Raw genomic sequence first — 25,653 nt, forward strand, 5'->3', positions numbered from 1 at the left:
ATGGTAACAATTTATAAAGCCAAATGCAAAGAACAAGAAAATTGAAGAGGAAGGCTAGAAACATCAGAAACATTTTGCACGCTATAAGAAAAAACAGCTGAAGCATGTTTTGACAGGTTTTTATCTATGCCTACAATGCTTTGCACACAACAAGAGGACTAGGGTAATTTCAGACCTGCTAGGCTGGAGCTGTAGAGTATGTAACCATAAATGAAATGTCAAGGCAAACCTCGATATAATATCTGAATTTGCATTTGTGGACAAAAGTATCTGTAAACGTACAGAAAAGAAATAATGGAATCAAAGAGAGCTTGATAGAACTTTGCACATGAAATCAGAAAACAATTTTAAAAAAGTCTCTGTGTATACACTGATAGCGTGATTAGGAGGACAGATGAAGAGGAGATGAACATGGATTGTTGAAATAATTTGATAGTCAGTGGGCTGAAGGTTTCCTATTATCTGCTTCCATGCCTTTGTCCTGTAGATGTGATGATACTGGTTCCCTCAATATTAAGGGCTAACCTAGTATACGATAAATGTATTTGAAGTTGAAAGGTTAGAAATGAAAGGCAAAACCTGAAAGAAGGATTGGCATCACCCAAAACACAGCTATCACAGTGCTTCTGGACTTCATGGACCCCACTGGAGTACTTTCCATGGAGATCCTCAGCAAGCTGCATGCCATACAAGCAGCAACACAGACATCATCCATTCTGGGAGGATATTCTTGTTTTGAATTCAAAGCCATCACAAAAATGGAGGGCAGATATAAACACAAAAGAATGGAAATTAAATGTTTATAAAAGATTAAAAGCCTGACAAACAGTCCAATGTCCAACAAAGTTGGACAAAAAAAAAAAACACCAAAAAAAAAAAAAAAAAAAAAAAAACCACATTATCAGGACACAAAAAACTCCTGACATCAGTGAAGTCACAGAGTATTGCTACCTGCTTCCTGAGAGAATTAAAAGACTCCTTCCTGCACAGCCTCCAGTCTCCTGAGAAGCAGGATCTGCCTGTATAATTCTCACAGCAGGGAACCACTGAGACCTTCTTTTGGATACTCTCTGCTGATGGCTTTATTTCTAGCCCTGTTATAAATAAGCCTTTAAGACTATTCCAGAAGAGGGGACCAAGGACATAACCTCTACAAAAAGGCATGGTCTTAGGTAGGTTGGATTCTGGAGATCTATCTACAGATGGAAGCTGCTACCAGAGAACAGAAAGCAAGAACATGGGGTAGAGCCCTTGCATAGGCAGTCTTCTCTTCCAGGGTATAATCTGCCATCAGCAGGGATGCAAACCAAGCACCTAGCTATCAGGGGAAAATCTCAACCAACCATGTTCTCAAGGTTTTGGGCACCTACATACAAGAAACATTTTACTACTTAATTTAACACCTATCTCTAGTCAACATTTTCTGGTTTTAACTGCATCTAGAACTACACGTCTTCTAAAAATGGCCCAAATCAGATGAGCTGCTTTACAGACTTGAGAAAGCTATTACTGACCAAATACATAATCTGTAATGCCCCTTTCAATCATAAAAAGCCACAGTGAAAATGTGAAAGGCTATATCTACAGTGACTGCAATTATTTTCCTGTTTAAATAACAGAACAGAAAACATAACAGCATCTTAACTTTTTCCTTGGCAAAGGTGTGGGTTACCATGATTCCTACTCCATTGCAACATGGTCAATTAACTTCACCCCTTCTACTGACCCAAAACTTGTCAGGGTTTTTCTCTTTCTTTGACTGCAATCCATGTATTAAGGCAGGGACTCATGGGAAGCCAATCACAAAATAGTATTCAACACCATAAGATGTAAGATCATGCACTCACAGTCTCAAAAAGATGTTTTGACTAGGTAATTTAAATAAAAAAGAGATGGCAAGAAAAGAGCTTACCTTCTGGTCCTTTTCCTTGGCAGCACTGAGTTCAGAAAGGGAGTGTGATAGTTTTTCTTGCTGCTCAGCTAGGTACTTCTGATAAAGGCTCAAAAGTTCTTGGCATTCTCTGTACTGCTGCTGCAGAGGTGCGACATCAGAAGTTAAGGGAAAAACACTCTTTAGCGAACAGTTATGGCCAAATATATACCAACTTACTCTGTAAATCTGATTTAGATCCATAACAGTTCAATTTAAAAACAGATACTATGTATTTGAGTAGTGCCTAATGATGATAAATCTGCCTAGAGATGAATGTTCAAGTACAACCATCCTCCTTACTCAGAGTGGAAAAAGAAGAATTGCACCAAATTCTTTTACCATTGGAAAAGGGACAGCAGGCAGGAGGCAGGTGATGACATTGTTTCAGCTGGAACAGCTACAACCCTCTTATTCGTATTCAGCAAAGCCAGCCATTACCAATGTTTATTTATAAATAAATAAATAGCCATCCAAGTAAGTAAATAGTCCATTTTTAAGCACAGACATTGATTCACAAGCCCACATACCCAAATCCAATCTCTTTGCTTGAGTGCCAATGGCTCAAAACCCCACAGCCACAGATGCAGTGCTACAGGCCTTTTACAGACCAGCAATAATTTTTGGACAGTAATCTGGAGAAGCAGCAACTGTGGTGTTTGCAAGGATATTAGCAACAGTGTCCTGCCTTGCTTGCAGCATTGAAATTCCAACAGGAGATAAATCTGCTCTTCACCTGTCATTGTGTAATTCCCTCCCTTGCTCATGTAGCATGGTAAACCATTTATGCTCCCCTCTCTCCCCCCTCACTTTTAATTATGCATGCAGATGGGATAAGGGCTCGCTGTCCAAAGAGATTACTCTGAATAAATACTTTAATAACAAGTCACTGCAATTAAGGTAGGGAACAAAAACTTCTTCAATCTTTAAAACGGTGTTGAGTTACAGATTTCCTTAACATTTTTATGATCTAATCATTGCTTCTGGGCAAATTCATGTTGCAATCACTTTTGCCAATCATGGCTGCATAAATAACTCACTGCTTTGTTATTCCCTGTTATGACCCTAAGGGTTTTTTTTTGGTTCGGTTTTGTTGCCTTCCCTCTCTCCCCCCCTCCTCTCTTCCTATTCTTTTGCAGGAGGGGTGGCCTTGCTAGGGCTTCTTTTTGTTGTTGTTTGGTTGGTTTTCTTTCCTTTAAATAAAAGGCTACCAAGAGAATAAGCAAAACATTTTAGGAAGGAATGGAAGGTTAATAAACCCCAATGCTGAAATCAATCAGGAGAGCTCTCATAACACCTTTGCTCAGCACCTGGAAATATGGGAGGGTACAAACAATGGTCTTAACAAGCTAATTGCTTTCCAGAGCCAGCCAGCCTGCCTGAAGCCGGAGCTGTTTTACATTTCAGTTCATTTCGTCAGAGAGCACCAAAAGGCTGAAGTGATTTGTGGTGGTCTCAGGAGTCTCTGCCAGCTATGATGTATATAAAAGGAATTTTTTATTCCAGTTGTAACCATAGGCAGTAATGTTTATAGTAGGTGAACATATTAGCCTGGACGCAGGGCATGAATTTTACTCTAGCAAAAGCCAGTTCATTTATACAGCCTAAGAGTTAAATGTCGGTATTTGAAGACAAATTATAGGGAAATTCATTTAAACCCATGTTATGTGGCAGAATATAAAAACAGACAGTCCTATCTATCTTTATCAATTTTTTACAGCCCTCTTAATTCACTTTGCTTCCAGCAACCCCTTCCCCACAAAACAGATTTTGCCCTCTCCTCCCTCCAGCGAGCACACTGCTGGCATCAGAAACAAGCACCCTAACCAGCCTTGGGGCACACGAGTGATGGCCAGGCAGCCATCCTCACCCTTGCCACTGTGTTAGCAACAGTCCTGCTGGAAAGCCAGACAAGACTGCCCGCACTCCCAGGCCCCATTTGTGTTCCACAGACTGCAGAGCCCTCGTGGTACACATGATGCCACCACCTCACGCATGTGGCTGCCGAATTAATTTAAAATGCAGTTTAAAACAGGACAAGAAAAATTAGCATCAGCAAAGCATGCCAGTAAATGCTGATTGTCCAAAGGGCAGTTATGTGATCATGAGTGGGAAGGGCAATGGCTCACATGAGCTTGAATGGTGGCTGAGATGTCTCCGAAATTCTTGCGAGATTTGCTCAGCCAAAGTAAAACTCACTGTATTAGAAGATTAAAACCTTGTTCATTCACACAATCACTCTACATTATACAAAGTATTGCTACAGCCACCACAGTGTGTGTTTAAAGCCCTGCTTTGCTTACTTAAGTAAACACGAAGCTTCTAATATGAAAAAAGAGTTAATTTATTTGCGACACATGCAGAATAGCTGAAAGTATGGCAATTCTCAAAAATGTGCTTGTACATTTACTGCAGAGTATCTTCTTAAGGAAAAAAAAGCCTTAATATTAGATCTTACTTTCTCATTCTATTGAATTTTTTGCTAAAAGCAGCAAGATTATCTCCTTTCTTCTCCTACAAATTAGCCAGACAATACACAACACTGCCATGAAAATATTTAAGCCATTCAGATATAACAAGATCATACGTCTACTAAGGCAATACAGTCTTTGGACAGACATGCACGTTATAAATATTTTCATAATCTGCTTTAAAAAAAAAAAAGTTGTAAGGTTGAAAAAACAGTATAGGAGAAGTCCTACAGATTTTCATTCCAAAAAAAAGTAATATACCTAAATGGACACATTTGGTAATTCTTCATGTGTTCGGCAGCACAAATATTGAATTTGTAAGATGTTAGTTACCTGGGAGAAGTGTCACTTGGCATTTCACTGAAAGGTAGTTTTATGTCCAAGAAATATGCATTTGAATGTATTACAGTAATATTTTTTATGCAGTTTATTAGTAAAGTATCGAGGTTGTATGTGGAGGAGAGGGAAACAAAAAAAATTTAGAAATGCAAAGGTTAGAATTTCAATAGCCACATTTACATGTAATACTGCAAGTACTACATATTTTATAGAATAAATTAGTTAATTTTTTCACTGAATGTAAGTCAAAGAATTAAGAGCTCATTTATGGCTCTTATGAGATAATAACCTCAGTGGAGATAGCTGGCTTTGAGAGGAGGAGCTGCTAGCACACAGTGGTGACATGCTTACAGAAGCCAGGAATGGATGTCCAGGGAGCCAGGCAGGGAACAAAGAGCTTTTCCTTGGGGTGAAGCTCCCCAAGAAGGCACAGCCAACCTAATGTTCAACTGCTTCCAAAGATACTCTCCTACTCACCCCCATGCCCACCAGCTCTGTTGCCCCTTAGATCACTCACTCCAGGCCTGAGCATACAGTCCCAGCAAGGCAAAAAGACAGCCAGGCACAAGATCTGGCATGAGGCAAGCAGAGGGAGTGGAGCTGGGAGCAGAGGATACCTCTTCCAGCAACAGTCACCTGTCTGGATGTGTTTATCCACCTTGCAAAGTCCTAATCCCTTCCTTCAGTTCCACTTTTAATCCTCAGGCTATTAAGTCTGCTCCATGGCTACCTCAACTACTCACAGCTTACTCCTTGCTGAAATACTGTCAGCCTCCCACAGGCTGAAGTAGAAAAAAACCCAAAAAAACTACAGTTCCTGCTTCCCCAGGAACTGGGAAGACAAGGGCCAGTCTCTAACACACCCACTGACTCCTTTCATGTTCCCCATCCACTGCTTCCACTGGAATTTTGAGCAGAAGCAAAGCCCAGCTTAATATCTGGAATGTTTTAGTTCAGAGCATCCACCATCTACCTAAGAAGCTCTTGAATTTACACATCAGCCTCACCATGATTGTGCAAGCTATGTTGATGCTGCAGCAATTCAAACAACTACTGGTCTCTTCAGGTCCAGGTTTCCAAATGAAGCCAACATCAGGTTGCTCCATGAGGACTATTTACAGAAATTCTGCTTTTCTTATATCACTTTTTGTAAGAGGGAAAAAGGCAACCAAATCAGAAGAGAGAGACTCTTCTCCTTAGCAAGAAGATTTCTTTGGGGGACTTTTATAATTTAAGATGAAATGTTTTATCTCACTTTATTAAAAGAAAAAAATAAATTTAAAGCAGCTTCCAATCACAGCAAACTGAGTCTGGAAAAAACTTTTCTAGAAGCTACTAGCAAAAGAAGAGAACACAGCTAATGAGATTCTTTGCAATCAATCTAATAAAAAAGGCTTCCTGTATTTTCAGAATGTTTGCAAGAACTCACCACCTAATGACATTTTCCTCACTGGTTTGCCAAAAGCATTTTGGGACAGACAGCAGCTCTGTTGTTCTCTTTTTACACATGGGAAAACTGTGTCACGGGGAGTCTTTGGGCATGTGTGAGCATACAGGTGCAGCCCAGCAGCCCCACACTCCTCAAGCCAGCTCCAGGACATGTCTTGCAGCTGCAGGGTAAACTAGCACAGCTCAGGCACAACACTAGCAGACCAGACTCATCTTGCACCTGATTAGCGCAGAGTCTGAGTTTGCCTGCATTCACCCATGCAGAAAAGCCCTAATAGACCTCCCAAACATCAAACAAGACGCCCAGTGATGATTCATTCCTGTAGTCCCTGACTGTAGCTTCAGCTTGGATTATCCTTTCACTCGGCTGCATTCTCTGATCCATGGCCAGAACAGAACACAGGAGCTGAATCTCCATCTTCAGTCACCACATGCTGCAGTCCATCAGCCCCCATAGCCAATGGAAGACTCTCTAGAGACTCAGAGCTATTACAGAGATATGCAAAGATGAATAAAGCAATCAAAGGAAAGAAAAAGTCAAACACACACAAATTGGATTGGAATTTAAATCAGACACCATTAACTTGAACTCTGTGGTAGAAACACCAGAAACTTTCTGTGATGAGATGAAAGTTTTTTGACATGTGCACTCAGGACCCAGTAGCCACAAAGCACTGGTGTTTTTAAATCCCTGCTTAAGGACATGCATCTAGAAACCTGACTAGTTATCATCATCTTGGCAGTTTCAGCAGAGTTTTCAACTCTTTTCACTGCCTCAGGTAGTCCCTTGAAAACAAATGCTGTGAGAAAAACTAGACAAGGAAGGAGATACTGAGGAAATGCCACTGACAGTGGGTAGATGAAGCTACACTAAGCTCTGAGAGGTCTTTGGTCTCCCAAGAAAAATCTCCTCAGATAAACTGCAGGCAGAGCTGAGCTCGTCTGCAAGCTCTCCAAGCAGGTGTGCATGCCAGACCCATTCAAGGAGCCGTGCACAGTCCCCGCAGCACAGCATCAAGCACCACGTGCCTGATCTAACTTACCTCGCTTTGATGTTTTTGTGGGGTTTGTCTGGGGGTTGGATTTTTTTCTGGCAGCAACAGCAACACTACACCACTTCCAGAATGCCTCTGGCCTGCGCCTGGCACGTGAAGAATGTCACAGCAAGCTCACAGCTGTTTAACAGACACACCACTGCATCCATAGCTGTGGCACCATGTACTGCTACAACATTTCACTGCGCTGTTCGTAGCCCAAAAATCACTTTAAAAAATGCTGCAAGAGTAAGAAAGCATATCACCAAAGTCAGGCAAAGGCTAAGACCCACACAGCTGGGTCTCCCAGCAGTGCTACCTCTGTAACCACAGCTAAGGATCAAGCTACCTCTAAGCACTTTGGTTCCTAAGGGAACCAAACTTACAGAGTCTGCAGAACTCCAAAGACCCACAACAGACTAATGGCAAATTCCACTGCAAGTGTGTTCAGCTTGAAGTGGACCCACACTTTTTTTCATGCATCACCCAAGCATGTATTTTTTACAGTATTTTGACACATAAAGCAATGGGGTTTATTTTCTGCCTTAATATTTTGCATATCAATAGGAGACAGATACTGTGCCTTTTGGGAAAGAAGCAATATGTATGTCATTCTGATTTCCACCTGCAGGCTTTTTTCTCCCTAACCAAAGAAAGGATTAAAATAATGCAGCTTCAACTACTTACATATGAAAAGTCATATGAATAAAAATAAACTGCTGGTATTAATGAATTAACATCTAAAAGGAACACTTTAAAATATAAACTAAGATATTCTAAGCTCTTTCCTTTAGCATTTCACAATTACATACTTCATTGGAAGCTGACCCACATTTAATTTTAAAATACTACTTGGGTTTAACACATACAGTCCTGTGCTTTGAAAATTTCATCTCAGAAGAGCAACAGGACAGCATTTTAGAAATCAGACTACCCAGGCATGGATCAAAGTCAACCCTAACATGTTTCTTCTGTCTTAAAATTAAGAGAAATAAAATAAGTGGTTTGACTCTATGTAAATCATTGTTCTGAGAAAGGGTAGAGACTACTAAGTTCTAGGAAGGTTTATTATCTAAACTCTGAAGTTGCTGCAAAGACTGAAGGTAATAAAATATTTTATGAACAACTTCACTTTGCTCGTTCTTATATAACTGAGTTTATGTGGACTCCCTGGCACAGTGATGCTAAGAACCTGTAGGGAACTTTCTGCACATCCACTTTTCGATGTATTAAAGAAATCATCTGGTGAGAGTCTGAACCTTATGAGCCTTCAATTCAAAACACAATTTCCTTCTGATCCAAATGCCTTAGGAAGCACAATTCTGAAAACACTATAAAGAAGCAAGTCACATACAATAAGACAGAGTGATCTCCAATCTGAAGCCCAACAGTTACATTTTAATTTACACTTGAATATTTTAATGTTGTTATCCAGTCAGTAAATTAACTCAAGATGCAAGAATAAAAAGGGAAGATGCATAGGGAAAAAGGTCACAAGGTCCACAAAAGTTAAGAACTTCACTTCTGTTTGAAGCATCAGCATTATGTTGTTGAATGCCACAGCTCTCATATAAAGGAATTGCTTAATACATTCCCATTCTGTTTGAAGGGAAATTAAATTTACATTCTTTGGGAATATGGTATTGTAATTAGTTCATGACTTGATTACACTTTGAAGTGAGCCGAGACTGCATATGGTGCATACAAATTAGTTAAGTTATGGTTACCTACCTACAGAAAAGCTAGTGAGTTAAGAAAGTTAGGGACAAAGCCAGGGCAGTCCTTTGGAGCTTTCAAGAAGCACACAAAAAACATCAAATTCCAATCTAGTCTCTGGACTCCCGGATGGCAGGTGTGAACAGAAATAAAAAACAGTTTCCTAAACAACTGGAAAGTTGTTTTCAAAAAATAATCTTTTCATTTCCACCTATAGCACCTGTAGTGCCACTGTTAAAACTGATCCCAAAAAAAAAGCAGTAAAAGATACAAGATTTCCTACCCTGGTTAAATTCACACTGTGATTTATCCTAGTACTTGTAATTTTGTAATTTCTTTTATAGACAGCCTAAATTTTATATTATCGACCAAGATACTCTGTTCCACACAGATGATGAAATTCCCAAGTTCGCTTTAACACTCTGGAAAATATTGAGATGCACAATGCAAATATAGTGCATCTAAAATTGGCCAAAGAAGAAGATAGCCCATCTGATTTGATGAGAGCAAGGAAAGCACTTAAACCTAAAACTAATTCCCAATATAGCAGATGAACTCAGAGAAGTCTCTAGCATACTTTCAAAATGCAAAAGCAGTTTAGGGTACAGGATTTGATCCTATGTATTGAAAATCCTTTCCACAGGATATGCCAATCAAGACGGACAGCTTATCTGCCATGTTCTCTGGTTCAGAGGTGGGTAAGGACAAAAATATCACACACCATCATATGCCAGCAGATGTGCCTGGATCGATAGATGCAAATACCATCTCAGAGCTTGCATTTTCTGTTCCAAGTGGAAAGCACATCTCCAGCCTTATCTTCATTAACACAAACAAAAGAATACTTACAAGCAAAGAAAAAAATTAAATCGAAGATTTATTTTACAGGCTGGCTCTGCTAACAACTTTGTTTTACTGAAAAGGAAGGAAGAACATAACACACAAAAGACAAATTATGCTGCTACTTATACTGGCAAAAATATGCATTTTCATAATAATGAAAAGGGGATCTAATGAGAGGAAAAACTAAGAACCTGAATACACAAAATACAGACCCCACAGATCGTTGCAACAAGATACTGATCCTGGTACGAGCCATGAAAATTTCTACTTTTAGCATAAGAACTGCAGTGGCAGGAGATTTTCCTCACTAGCAAGAAGGAATTTGTTCAGAACATACTTGCTCCTTTCAGGAGAGCTCTGCCAATGACTATAGTGACTTTCAGAATTTAAAGACTTCCTTTGGCATTTGCTTAAACGGCACAGCTACCCAGCCTCTTCCACTAGAAACTGTGAAGGAACTTGTTACTTATGTATTTGTCTACCCGCCAGTAAATGTACCATGCATTTTTTATGGAAGAAAGGAGCCTGGAGACTCAGACATACACAATTTCTGTGCGAAACAGTCCCAGCACCTGAGAACAACTCCACACATTTCATCATGTACGAGAGAAAATAATCACAACCTGCGCTGTGCGAGAACACAAAGCCAAAAGGAGGCATTGTACCTATCACCATCCACACAAAACCGGCGCTATTTTTCCTTCTACACATTTAGAGCGCAAAATTAAACAAATAAAAGGAACACTGCATAATTTAGCTTTCATTTTGTATCAAATTGCTCATAATTGTAACCATAAAACGATAATATTGTGCCATATGTGCATCTGCAGAGCCGGCAGCGCCGCTGACCGGCCCCGGCCGCGCCAAAAGCGGGGCTGCGGCGCCACCGTGTGTCCGTGCCGAGCATTGCCGCCGCCCGGCCCCCGGGCAAAACGCTCGGGGTTAATTTTCCTACCCAAAACCATCGCTTTGCAACCTGAAAATGCGCCGTGAAATCCTCCCGCTACTCTTCTTCCTCAAATTGCCCTCTGCCCCACCCGCAGAGGGAGTCACGGCTTTATGTGAAACACCCATCGCTGGGAACGTTTGCTGTTTTAGTTGCAGGCCTTTGTGAGAATTAAAATATTTTTGCAGTAGCCACTGTTGCTGTTTACACAAAGCCATTTGTCATCTCAGTACTACTCGGTATTAAAACAGACACGTTGCTTACTCTAATTTGACAATGGAGCTCCTGGCAGAAGCCTGAGGAGAGATAAGGTGGGAATTGAGGTATCTGAGAAAGGATGCTCAGCCTCTTATGTTTCAACACAGTAAGAGGAGTTATTTAACTGGATAAATGGGAGCTCGGAGTCAGAAGCGTGGAGAAAAGGGGATGTAGAGGCAAAAGAGAAATGGAATGTAAAAGCTGAACTTACTGAGAGCAGAACTACAGCACCTCCATCTCAATTAAAGAACATGCATAGTAAATCAAAAAGGTGTCTGCTTTGCAGGGAATGAGAATGTAAGATCACAAAACATCAACTTGTGTTATAACTAAGCTAATCAGGTTTGGTCTTGGTTACTATCAGAATGGGGATCACCTGAGAATACACAACAGTGTCTGTCTTGTTGCTTCCTTGCAGGAAACAATCAATCATCGCTTTTAATTTTATATATTTGATGTTTCTCACTGAACCTTTTCCTTACTCTTGAACAGGAATAATGTTGATGGAGAAAGGCAGCCTCCTTCAGCCCAGCTCCCACCACCATCAGAATGAGAAAGTCCCCATTTGGGTCCTTACTGGAAAGGAAACCTGGGTGCTAGGGAAAGTTTTTGTTTGATGCTTCCTAACAGGGTTGAAGATAACTCTGTATCTTCCACAGCGGGCATCAGGCTTGGGTATTTAAACTTTCTTATCTCCCCTTTTTAAAACAGAACATAATCAGACAGCACCATGCAGATTTTAATCTGACTATTGGCAAATGGTGCAAGAGGAAAGATGAAAGTCTGTAAATGTTGCTGGACAAAAATAGAAAAAAAAAATACCAGTGAACCAAGGAATCTTGCCTTCTTATGGAACTGTCCTCAGCACTACAGCTAGAAGAGCACCAAATGTAAAAATCACAGATCATTCTAGATATTTTTTTTCCTTTAAAACTATTGCTACTTTGACAGTCTTTCTAACCTTGTTAGAGCACAATCTGTTTGCATGATATGGATGAGAGAAACGCAGTGCTTCTTTTCCTAAGATCAAGGTCAAAACAGACTCCATGCCAGCACACTAATATTAAGGAAGGTGTCCTCAAACCTAAAAAAGGGAAAATATTACATGATGGAGTGCTGGAAAGATCTTTTCCACCACGTGCTGTACAAATCTCTAATGTGGTAAGGACTTCAACATGACAAAGATCCCAGAGAGCTGGCCCTTTCCTGTGAAATCTGGCTTTAAACATGCCAAACTCAGAAGCACTGGTTTCACTGAACTGAGGCCAGTGAAGGAAAGATTTAATAACAGCCTCATTATAAGGTTCATTGTTGTAGGACTATTTAATATACAAGATTAACACATCTTATCTCCCACTTTCACTCAAACCTATTATACCCCTCATTAATACATGCACATTTCTACATCATTTACAGCACTCAGGAATCAAATATTACTGTCTGAAACAGGGTGTGTTCTGCTGCTCTTCCTGGTGATAGGCTCTTTTTGCAATAACAGTACTCAAAAATAAGCCTCACAACTCAAAATTAGAGACATGGGTAGGTAAACAGGGCTGTCTAAAACTGGGAGAAATATAAAATAAAAATCATTTGTTTTGCCAACACTCTGGATTTCATTTCCTGATTTTGGTTCCCTCACACCCAGACCATTCAAATATTGTAAGACAAGAATCTTCTGCTTTCCCAGCCTAATGAATAATGGTATCCTTTCCTCCTGGCAATTTGAGATGTAGAAGTAGGTAAAGTGACCCACTGCTCCTCAAATTAAGAGGCATTAAAAAAAAATTTCAGATCTGGATGATCAGAGAAGAAAAGGAAGCTCTAAGCTAAGAACAGCACAACACTTCCCCAGATTACATTCCTTTGTGTCCACAGACATAGCGGGGCAGGCCAGAACAATGAACCTTAAAATTATATGAAGGGGAGGAAAAAATATCCACTGTTATGTTCTCAGGAGACCAAAGGCTGCAGGTTGGCCTCTATTCTTGCAGGAACTGTTGTGAGTTTACAAGTATCTCAGGAGAGAGAAAATGCACTTGTCCAGCAACTCAGCAGATCCAGGTGCCTACAAGCCCTCCTGTGTTCCCCTAAGCTCTGGAACTGCTCTCCACAGGAGGCTGCAAATGTTTATAGGGACTCACCTGAACAAATTCCTAAAAACAACAACAACACCACCATCCAATGTGATCAAACACAGAGAAACATTCTGACTTCATTTTTATATACAGGTTTCTGGACACTGTGAGAATTTGGGAGGCAAGTATTATCCTGCCCTTATATTTTTCTACATGCTTTTGGCCACTGACAATATTGTAACACTGCACTTTCATGCAGCACATATGTTTTATATTTTCATCATACTACAACTAGTAAGTTAAACATACTAAAACATTCTAAGTACAGCGAAGATACCTTTCCTCGAATCATCTGAGAATTGCTACCCCTTGTACAGTGTTAGAAAGTATGTTTACAAAATTCCCTTTTCCTCACACCTTACTTTCTGAAGCCACCCCACGGTAACAAAAAGGTTTTCAAATCAAATGGTTAATACTTATTGAAGAGAAAGGAAATGAATGACCTGGAATGATTCTCCTGAGAAGTACTGATAGCAAAGACTTAACTTCCACAGGCCAAATGTATAGCTCCTATGATTTTGTCTACTGTTCTTGGAGATAAAGATGTTTACTCTGGCTGATTAATTTCATATCAGAAAATGTAATTCTCTGGGACAGGCCAGAGTGACCCATTCCCACTGAACTTCAGGCTTTTTGGAATTATCCATGCTTTCAGATAAAAACAGTTGTGTGGCTTTGGAAGTTGTAACCTTCTGCAAGAAAAAACACTCCATTCCTAAATCCTCACATTTATTACCACTAAAGAACAGCTCACATCCTGGAGGTCTTCTTGGGTTCTCACAAGGAGCATACCAAGGTACACAGCTGATGTGTATGGACCACGGAAGTCCAAGGTATTGGTGGGGAAAAAAAAAACTCTTTCCCATAGCTGTGATTTTTTTCTTCCTCCCACTATAGCTCTGCATTCATCTTAGAGAAACATTGCTATGTGCCAGCCTTGAGGGTATCGGTGCCGGAGGGCTGTTACTCCTGAAGACAGGAATTCCTGAATCTAAACTCAAAAGTGCTCATCAGAAGAAAAAATAGCTGAAAAGAGTTTGCGTAAAGACAGTTACTGGCAGCAAGAAAATGATACTTTCAGATATAGTCCTCTGACAGGATTAATATTTGAGTAAGCAAATAGTTCTTTGGCAAATTCTTCACTTATTGCAATGCAGTCAGAATCACAGTGAGATGACTCCATGCATACAGCAACTGCTGATAATGCAGGGATCACCACAGATGCTTACAAGGGCTTAGTGAACTCAAGAAAGGAATAGGCCTTCTTGTCAAACACATTCCCGTGGTTATAATAAATTTTTGAGCCAAACCAAATACAACATAAGGAAATGGAGAAAAAATATCAAGAACTAAAAGGTTTTATATAACAGGGCCCTAGAAAAATCAGATAAATTAGGGGTAAATAAATAAATAATTTTCTAGACAACAGGTGATCAAGGTGACCTGCACACCAAGCTATATGGGAATACCTATTTCCTGCCAACAAGAAGAAAAGGAAAATTACAGTACACTAACACCTCGCAAGGACTCTGGACTAGAATGACTGGTTTTCAGGAAAAGGACCACAATAAAATTAAAGAAACAAAGAAATAAGTATAGACAGCTACCCTCCTCCCAGAAGTTCAAAGCAGAAGACAAATAAAGGGCACCAAAGCAGTGAACATTTAGTCAGATTTTCTCATTGATAAACATCATGGAGACTATGGAGCCCCCAGATATTTAACTTATTCAGTGCAGGATTAATTTAGAAGCCAAAACAGCAGCAGAGTTGCTCGGTACCTCCCCTTAATTTCAGCAGGTCAAGGAAACATCCATTCATTTTTCATCTCAAATGGAAACTTATTCCTGTGTTAACACGAGGAACCTTCATCACTGCAGTATCTCAACAGCTCGTGGGTATCAACAGACTTATTGTCACCATCCCTGTATGTTCTCTCTGCAGGGAAGATTACATTTGATATGGAGGAAGCTGAGATACAGACAAGGTATGTGATTTACAGGACTTCACAGAAGTAAGAAAACCCACATGTATCAGACCTGGGAGTGTCTCCACAGCAGCCTGCAGTGCCATTCTGTCAGCACCATTCTCTGAACTGTTGCACTCCATGCTGCTGATGTGCCTTTCTGGACAGCCTCCCTAACTAGCCCAATCCCTAGATAAACCAGGAAAAAAGGGATGTGCACTTTTTTCCAAGCTTTCATGAGTAAGACATTTCATATATTCTTGCCTTCCCCTTCCAAGGATTAAGGTGAGAAAGAACTGAAGCAAAATACAGACAAAAATTAAAGCAGTAACTGCACCATAACACATGTGCCGCTGAAGCAAGAAGGAAGAGACAGCACCAAAACATCTTCAGATCTGACAGGTTGCTCTGCTACCAATCTGCACGAGCAGGTGAGACATGTCACTCCATGACAAGTATCAGAAATAAAGGAGCTTAATGCAACTTCTAGTGTTTTATAAGATTTCTCTCTATTGTGAGAATGGAGACAACAAGCAGTTCCCACAAAACATGGGGAGATTTTTCTCCCCTGAGCTGCAAAGCTTTAAAATTAGCACTTTGTCTATGCTTGTTCTTTTAATGTCTGCATTTATTAAGGAGCAAAACAACCATGCATCTGAAATGCCAGAGAAATATGGATCCATAAATAATGCCACATTCCTATTCACACCTAATCTAAATATTTATGTAGTAATTTACCAGCAAAAGATGCAAACTATTCTTTAAATGCTACATTGTATTAAAGGTTAACCACGTGACATGTTTTACTATAAGGCTCTGAATTATGTTCAACACAAATTTTTAGTTTCAGTGAAGGTTCTGGTGTTGCAATGGATGGACAGGGACAAGGAGTTTTAGTCACCTCTAAAAGACAAATGCTGAAGTTTGGACTTCTTCGGTATTTTTTCAGTCCACATAGCCATAGGCCATGCAACTCAGCACCACACTGACTGGGAGAGGAAGAGCCACCTTCTCCACAACTGGAAAAGCTAGAAATAGCTCTACCACGGAGGCCTGATGCTTACAGCAGGCCTGTTGGTGCAGAGTTGCCCTTAGATACGCAGTCCCTGCTGGAATCAGGGCCAAATCAAAGGGGCTGTGCATGCACCCCTGAGGAAATGTTAAATGGAATAGCAGAACTGCCCCCTGAACAAGCACGTGCTCTCGAATTTCACAGCTGCTAGATGCAGTCTCAGCTGACAGTGAGGTAACAGCTCTCTGCCCAGTACCTTAGACAGGAATTCATGATCCACTCCTCACTCAGTCCTACAAAACCCAGCTTCTCTCTCTTCATGTCCTGCCACAGTCATCATGACATATTTATGGCCATAACTGTTCCTTTTGGTTCCTCCTTCAGCTCTCACCTTCATACCTTCTGTTCCTAAAACCTTTGATAGTAGACATAGTTTCCAACTTATCTTCTATTTTCTCTCTTTTACAAGGCTTTCTTTAGAAATATTACTTTGCTGACTTCGTTTCCAATTCTCTTGATCTCTACATGATCTCCACATAGAACACTTTCTTCATGCCATCACTTTCCTCAGATGCAAGACCTTTGAAGCTCACTGCAGACTCAGCCATGCAGGAACTGATACAAAGATTTTCCTGTGTTTTCTGTTTTCACAAATAGAGCCTCTTCCATTTACGTTACACTGAAAGACATCCACTCTTTTGTGACTTTTTGAGCCTATAATGTGCCACAGTTTTCAAGGTCATAAAACAGAGGGGTAAAAAAAACCCCCACATTTAAGTTTAAGTAGTGTTCTGGGAGCTAAATATCTTCCAACTTGTAGTATAAGAAGAAAATTAACACTACTGCCAATATGCTACCTCCTATACTGAAACTCTCATGAGAAAAGAAATTCCCCAGGTCTAAGCACAAGGTATTCACAAATAAACATTATGACCCATTTTAAATGTCCGACTTCCTCACATTTCCTTTCTGACTGTTAAAGCAGATACCTCTAACTCAACAGCAGAAAAGGCTCACTTTCTCCAGAAAGAGATAATCAGGCAGAGCAACATGAGACGTAGTAATGTTCCCTGCTTCAGCAGGAGATGAAGTGCAGACTTATTGACAGAATCTGCATTGGTTCTCATGTGCTCTGCCTGAAGAAGCTCGCCAATCTGAGGCAACCCTTTCAGACACTGGTATTTTGAACACCACTGGTCTCTGGGACTATCCTTTTTCTGCACCTCGCTGTATTTAGATCGAAGAAACCTTGGCAAAAAAAACAGAGGAAGCTGGAAGCATAAATGTTCATTCTTAAGTTGCAGTAAAATCTTTCATTTCAATGATATACAGAAGTACTTGGAATGTATTACAGCTGATAAATGCAGAAATGAGGTATAGAATACTACTGAAAATAGACCTTATTTGTATGCACGCCATACAAATATGTTAAAATACGTAGTTAAATATGCTGTTGGAGTTAAGTAGCTTTCATAGAAGAGAATCATTGCAATTATCAGTGGTAATAGCAAATCCTCTCTGATACAGATGTTTACTTCCTGTTCTAAGAACTAGGGCAGGAAACAGCCATGTTAAAAATATTTGTATAGCACCAGCCATAGTGTCCCTATTTGTTACAGCTAAGTGTACAACCTGTAACAAAAATAGATAGTTTTCTCTTCCTCCCCCTCCAGCACAACTTAATATATTTAAAACCTTTAGTCAACAACCAAATGCCTGCTACCATATTTTGGCACAAGCTGTCTCTAACTACAGTCCTATCTCCTCAGTTAACAACTGGAACACGGAATTAGTCATCTCTAGGAAACAGATAGCATTAGCTTTTCATCACAAAAAGCTCAATTAAAGCCCATTTGAGAGAAGCTGAGCCACTTCTTTATTGCGTTTTTTCTTTTCCCTGCCTCTTGATAGCCAGGCTGAACCTAAATATCATTAACTGCTGTGAAGGCTAATATGCAAAGCCTAAGTACAGACCTGACTGTGGTGAGTGCCTCTCAGTTCTGATGCATGGTGGGGGAAAAAAAAGGAATTCATCCACATACAGACACAGTTTCTTCCCCATGCCTCCATGTTTACTTCTTGCCAATTTCTTTCGTAAAATGGGAGAGGTGTAACTGTCTATTCAATTTTTTAAATTTCACTGTGTGCCTTCTGTTTCTTAGAACATGGCAAATACTGTCTCTACACTATATCCCTAGTACTTAGAATGCAAAACACTTTATGACACTTCTAGCTCTGGGAGAAGAGAAAATGAAGCATGAAATAAGAAATATACTAGCAGAACAATATTCATTGACACTGGTGAATCCATATACAGCTGCATTGGGAAAGTATTAGTATTTGGGCTTTTAGGCTTTTTTTTTTAATATGTTTGCCCAGCTTGTCTGATGTCAATGGTATGTCTGCCCTTGCAGCTTTTCCATGTAACTTGCAACCAAGATGCCAAATTCATCAAATTATGCTCAAAACTGACAGATTTATACATTCTCATTTAAATGACAAATATTTTTAAGCTAAACTATGTAATTATCCTCACAGTTCTTCATAAACTCTGCACCCCTGGAAAGATACAGACACATTTGTTGAAAACTCTATGAGACCAAACATAGAAATAGAAATCTTTTCTCTCCTAGCATGAGTCTAGAACTAGAAATAATATTTTCTTTCCTAGCAAGGATCAAGACAACAGATTCATAAACAATAAAGCCATAAGCACGGAACAAAACATATTAAAAACATCTTGGCTGACCAAAAACTGACTTTAGTTGAAAAAATATTTTACAAATTATTTTTGTTTCTTGTAGCTGGTACTGAAATTGAATGAAAATAGCAACTAAAAGAAGAAAAAAAAAAATCACATTCTTCAAGTCTATTATGACCAGTAATACTCAATACTCAATTTAACATGCACTAATTCAGTCAGCCTCACACTGATATTAGATAATGGGTCCTTGCATTGTTTTTAATATACAAAAATTAAAATTCCTACAGAAACATACACTGGCATTCACAGGACTAAAATGTGTCACACCCAACAAGTAAGAGTTGGACAAACAATAACTGGAAGAAAATGCATTGCAAAAACAGAATAAAGAATAAAAACTGCTGTTTGGACCAGACTTCTGAATCTCAGTCCCAGAAGAGCAGTGATGAGAATCAGCTGTCTACAGCATATCCTGGTCTGGTGTGTGGCAGGAAAGGCATGGGACCCTCCACAACACCACACCAGAGAAAACGTAGAGACTGGCACCTCTGCAGCAGCTATCAAAGCAGAAGCAGATTTATGTATATCAGGCTATATCAATACTAAAATGGATCATATCTCAGCCACTTAGTGCCTCATGCCAGGAATTCAAGTTGGAAAAGCCCTTCTTTTGGAAAACAACTTCCCTTCAGATGCCACTTGTACTGCTGCCACCTTCCTCACAGCTCGGGGAAAATTTCCCTCGTATTCTACTTTTAATGGAAAAACCTTCCATGTACTGTAGGAAGGCACAAGACAGATCAGCACATCTTTGACCCAGTGTAATACTGACTGGGTCAAAGCTACAGCACTGGGTATTGACAATGTGAACACATAACAAATATGTAAAAATCATTTTGTGTACGTCTTTTTTTAATTTTATTTATTTATTTCCAGTGTCTTGAGAAAGGACCATTTCCACCAGTTCCACCTCTCTCCAAATCTACCTGGACCCTTTTTGAAGGGAGAAGCTGGTATTTCATGGTTTCTAAACAATTTTCAAAGCCTACCACTTTGGTCTCAATATATTTTCAAAGAACAAAAGGAACTACCCCAACTACCTTATACATGCAAAAAACCCACCTATAGTTATAAATGTACAACACAGAATACCAAAAGAATTTTCTCATATTTTGCAGCAAATTTAGTTATAGACCACCACAAATGGACAATTGGTTTTTTCCACTTCCATAAGGCAGGATTCAAAACTGTCAGGGGAGACGGCAAAAACAAAAGATGACTTTCAACATCCAGAGTAGAACATGCAATGTAGCTAATCCTTTTGTTCTTTTCATCCCAAAAACTGATGGGGACTTATTTACAAGAGATACAATGGAGGTGGGGGGGAAGGTGCTTAATATGTTCTTTGCATTAAGGATAATATGAATTTGGTAAAAGTGTCTTGTATTTCCTGCTACAAAAATGAAGCTATTGACTAAGAACTCCAAAATAATCTCATGCCACAAACACCACACACCACTCATCACAGCTGAGATGCTGACATTTGCTGCAGGGCTGGTACTGCTGCACTGAACTTAGGCACATAATCCACCTCTTTTCTAATTTAACTAGAATCTATTCCAGTCTGTACAAGAACTACAATCTTAACTGCAGAATATGTATATTTTTCCCTTGATTGCGTCTACTTGTTCTTTCAAGGGCATTCCCATTAGGAACAAACACTTCTCCATCCTCTCTCCCCCTGAAAGCAGAGTGAAAATAATCCTATCAAGGGAAACTTATTACTGTTTCCAAATTGCGCCTGGCTCTCAGCAGGCACACTCTCCAGGCAACAGTTTTGCCGCTACATTATAACTAATTTTTTTTTTTTCCACATGACATTTTGTACTGTAAGTAGGTAGAGGAAGGACAGATGTAGTGGTTCGGGATAAGAACGAACCTTCTTGAGCCAAGCAAAAAAGCAGTGTCTCCTCTCACTCCGCACCCTCCATCAAAGAAATTTTGTTCTCACTCCTCGGCACAATTTCTTAGCACGTCGCACCACGGTCAAAAACAGACCCTTTCACAAATTAACGCTGCGAGAGACAGGTGAAACCTGCAGTTGGTTCAAATTTGGAGCTCCTGGCTGCGGAGGATAATGAAGGAATAAAGGAAAGAGGGGAAGAAGGAGAACAAAAGAAAGCCCAGAGCCACCGCCGGAGTCCCCGCAGCTGGACACGGCACTCGCTGTCCAACGCTGCCACCTGGTGGCCACGCGGAGCGGCGACAGGCCCGGCAGCGACAGCCGGCTGTCCCCGCATCACCACCCGGGAAACACAACCTTCCCTTGGATCCTACGGCTTTCCGCAACCTTCCCAAAGAGATTCACCAGAACGCTTTAAATAAACTGTTCCCAGAACAAGGGGAAAAAAAAATACAAAAAACAAACTCAAGCCAAGACATATGCACTGGAATTAAATGTAGCACATTTGATTTCTAGTGGGTAGATGAAGAGTAATTTGTAAATTAATTCAAGCTAAATCCACTGAAGGCTGCTTCAAGATCAATTAACAAAAATGCCTCAAAGACACAGACCATTATTCCAGACAAAGGGAAACTTACCCAAATACATACCAAGGAATTTATGTATAGCTTCTAGTTTTTTAAACAGAACATCAACAAACACACAAGCCTTACTGACAGAGCCACATGACATTTAGCAGGATGGGACAACTGTCTGAATCAAGAGACAAAAAGTCATATCTTAACTAATTCTTCTGAGTAAAATAATCAAGGGAAATAGACACTTCCTTGGGAATAGGAAAGAGAGAGCACAAGAATTGTACAGTAACAACAGAGAGCTGTGCACGTCAGAACACCACTTCAAAATCAGATTGAACAGAGGTCAGGAGCTAGATCCCAGCCTTTAATCTGCAAACGTAAGAACACCAACTCTCAACCTACCTAAAAGAAAGGTCATACACTGCCATTCTCTCTCCCAGTAACCCGCACGGCCCAGCTCCTCCTTGGGAGACTCTCAGCTTAAGAGCAGGTTTGGCTGAGAGGTATTATTTAACCACGTCACATTCACCTGGACATCACCCTCTTCTGCATTTCACAGCCTCCCAAAGGCATTTAACCAGCCACATCAATGTCCCTTCCCACCACATGCTTTCATGCTCCTAACCTGAATAATGTTCTTGCTCCTCACCACATCTGCCCGTGCACCAGGGAGGACCCCCTCACACACCAAGCAAAGGCATTTTTGAGAAGCTGGACCATTCCTCTTGATTCCAGGACCCAGGTGTGCAACCCTCACAGACTCACAGCATCCACACCCTTCCTGTTCATGGGAGTGAGAAACAAGAGTCTACAAAACCCACAGCAGGATAATGTTTTAGGAAAATGTACTGCAGGCTTGACATGAAACAAGGGCTTCGTTAAAAGACAGGAAAGCAGCACGCCAGGCTGACTCTACAGACAATGCATAGCTCCAACTTCCCACTTTTTGCACAGCACCTTTTCATGTCAAAGACAACACACTTGTATGATACTTGTTTAAAAATCCTTTTGGCCATCAGGGAGTAACACTTTAGAACAGGAGTCCAAGGAAGCTGTAAGAACTATGCCATAGCTGAAGTATCAGATTAGAAGAAAATACTGATGCAGTCAGTTCTACAGGCACATATATTGTCAGAAATTACAAAGCTTTAAAGCCATTAAATCCTCTTTGAAGCTTGGCTTCAAGCAACTATAAATTTTTAAGTTTCAACTATTCTAGATTACAATTTCAAGTGAAAGGGCCTGGCAAGCCTGAAGCACTTGGAATAAAATAAATAAATAAATAAATAAGTTTTTGAAAATACTGAAAATTGAGATCCTGAGATTTAGCACCAGCTTCAAAAAAATATAAGTTAAGATGACTTATGTCAGGCTTCTTTCCTTAATTGTATGGGGAAAGTGCACACAGATATTTCTAAATAATTTAAATATTGCAGCTATGGTTGGTCATACTGGCACAACTCAGGCCTTTCTAATTCTGATTTCTTTATCTTCTGAATAGAAAATACAATTAAGCTGATTTTGATATTTGTTCTCATAATTCTCCAACAATAGTCTGACCTTGGTCACTGAAAGTCTTCCTTTGGTTGAGTGAAACAGAGCACTTTTTCCTTATGAACTTGCTGCATCCTTAAATACAGCACACAGTCCCTGCATCCTCATTCTGGTGCCTCTTTGTTTCCAAAAATGTCACCAGTCAGGAGGACAATCAAAATCAAATCACTTTTCTCTCAGCAGGTCTCTGTAACACATTCAGCTTGCTGTGTTTTCTGTTGTTTTAAATCTGTAATGTCCTCTTCAATTTGTAAATTTTTAATTGGAACCACAAGACATGCAATTGTTCTCCCATTTCCGTAACTCCTGGGAACCTCATACCACTATAGTCTTGTTATTGAGCATTTTACTCCATGGGCTCTGCCAGTTGGATTGCAACTATTTTCACCACCTTTTTTTTTGTCTCTATATTCAGATTTCTATCTTCCTATCCACATCTTCACTGGAAAGTCAGATGCAGGTAAACTTTTATCACTGTCCACTGCCTGCATCACTCTGTCTAAGTATCTACTACCTTAGAAATTCAGATGCAAAACGGAAAGATTGTACCCGCTCCAAGTAATTCACACTTGAACACAATCTTTGCAGTAAACTTTGCACCTTACTTCTTTCCTCATCATGATCATAAAACAACACTCTGGAGTTTGTATTTTCTCTGAATGAGATTCCCCAAACGTATCCTGATTCAGTCAGCTATAGGAATTCATTATTTTAGTTCGATCTAATGCTCAGTCTTGATTGTGTCTGTGTCTCAGCTGTCACTTCTTGACTTCTCCACCTCTTCCTATCACTTCAGTGCTTTACTTCTCTACCTTGCTACCCACAGTGTTTTCAGCCTTTACTCCTGCTGTTCTCTGGACTTCAAAGAGGACCTGTATCTGCTTTCAAAGATGTTCTGCATAGGCATTAGCATCAGACTGCCCTCATCACTAATGCTTACCCTAAATCTCATCTACTAAGCTTCCATTTTTAATTACATTGATTTGCAAGATATTTGGATGGCATATATCCAAGTAAAAACACTGTAAACGCACATACCTAATACAGAAGCATAAATATAGCTCCGATCAAGTCACATTTGAACCAAACAAATTGAGGCTGCAAAAGTAGAACACTTTGAGATAAGTGTTGGCTGAAACAGGGGAGTAGACCAGACATCTCCAGTGTGCCATGTTCAGCATGGCTCACACGGCTGCAATAAGCAGCAAGCAGTGCTCCAGCAGAATATTCCAATTGGCTTTCAAAATAAATCTCAAGTAGGGGGTGTAATAATCAAGTTGGTAAACTCAATTTGAACATGAAACGTATTGATTTCTTCTGTGGCTAATCACCATCGTGATTCTAAATTATAAAGATCAGAAAATTCTCTTCTCCCTGAATGCATACAGTAAATTGCAAACCAACAACAGCCCACAGAGCTGTAATTGCTATCCTGACAGGATAAAAACGCCTACTCGTCCGATTGTTTTTGTGAGTCCATCTCCTCTCTCCCCCTTTTCCTCTGCCTTTTATTTTATCTGTTTTTTCACCACAAATGTGAACTTTGGGGATAGAAAAATGAAGAGCTTTTTCCAGATGCTTCCCACTGAACGTAGTGCTTCATTTGATGCTCCAAAAACCTGCCCTTTCTGGAAGGGCACTGCACATTCTCAGGTCAGTCACAGACTCAGAATGGTTTGTATTAGAAGGGGACCCCAAAGATTACCTAACTCCAACCCCCTACCATGGGCAGGGACCCCTTCCACTTAATCAGATTGCTCAGAGCTATATCGAAGCTGGCTTTAAACACTTCCAAGGATGAGCCATCCGCAGCTTCCCTGAGCAGCCTGTGACAATGCCTGGCCAACCTCAAAGTAAAGAATTTAATATCTCATCTATTAAACCTATACTGTCAGTTTGAAGCCATTCTCCCTTGTCCTGTCACTACAGGCCCCTGTAAAAAGTCTTGGCTCATCTTTCATCCACGTCCACAGTCAATAACCATGACTAATGAATCTCACTTATTACTGTTACTTCCCTATAACCTGTGCTCCATTCAATTGAGTATTTTCATGCATTCTGTTAATCCCACCCCTCTGTTGGTTTTTGGTTTGTTTCTTTCAAAGCATAGTCATCCCATTTCAAATTACTCCTAAAATACAGATTTCACCCAAGTTCTGCAACACTTAACTAATCCATGAAGATAGGCAACTCTCTAGATCCCACAAGGTAAGTGAGCTAACGTGTATGTCTCAAACACCACTAACCAGACGGCTGTGGAGCCAGCCAAGGATTGTTGGTAAGAACAGACAAGAATTGCTGGTAATAACAAAGGATAGCTGGTATTAACACACCATGAGAAAAAAACTGGAAGTGGCTGGGGAATGAGGCATACAGGGATAGAGCAGCACATTTCCAGGACAGACATCCTTGTCCTGCTGGAGAGATCAGCACAACACCACAAGTGTAGGACTGAGGCCAAGAAGCAGGTATGGGCTGTACAGGGATACAGAGACCACCAAATACCCTAAAGCCTCCAACCCATTTCCAGACAGGTCTGCAAGAACTGACTGCACATGACTGCAAAATTACATTAGAAATTTACCTCCAGTGCAGGAAAACTCTTGTATAAAAAGGTACCCCCACAAAGCCCAGGACCCTGTGTGTGCCCCCCAGGATCCTGAACACCCCATCATCTGCATCAGTGATGGAGCCAGGATCTCACTGTGATCTCTCTTTATCTCTTTCTTCCTCCCCCTCTTTAATTCATATCTCTCT

At 40.3% G+C, this 25,653-nt stretch overlaps 1 protein-coding gene across 5 annotated transcripts in view; it reads right to left on the reverse strand.

Moving 5' to 3' along the window:
* Positions 1 to 25,653, reverse strand: part of KIAA1328 (KIAA1328 ortholog) — a 172,622-nt gene that overhangs the window by 101,786 nt on the left and 45,183 nt on the right. For all 5 annotated transcript variants that reach the window (XM_064402673.1, XM_064402672.1, XM_064402671.1 and 2 more), the window contains exon 6: positions 1,913 to 2,040. In XM_064402673.1, coding sequence (XP_064258743.1) covers positions 1,913 to 2,040 — 128 coding nt within the window. The remainder of the gene's footprint in view (positions 1 to 1,912; positions 2,041 to 25,653) is intronic.

Source organism: Passer domesticus, chromosome Z (assembly GCF_036417665.1).
Source record: "Passer domesticus isolate bPasDom1 chromosome Z, bPasDom1.hap1, whole genome shotgun sequence".
In the NCBI taxonomy this organism is placed as follows: Eukaryota; Metazoa; Chordata; class Aves; order Passeriformes; family Passeridae; genus Passer; species Passer domesticus.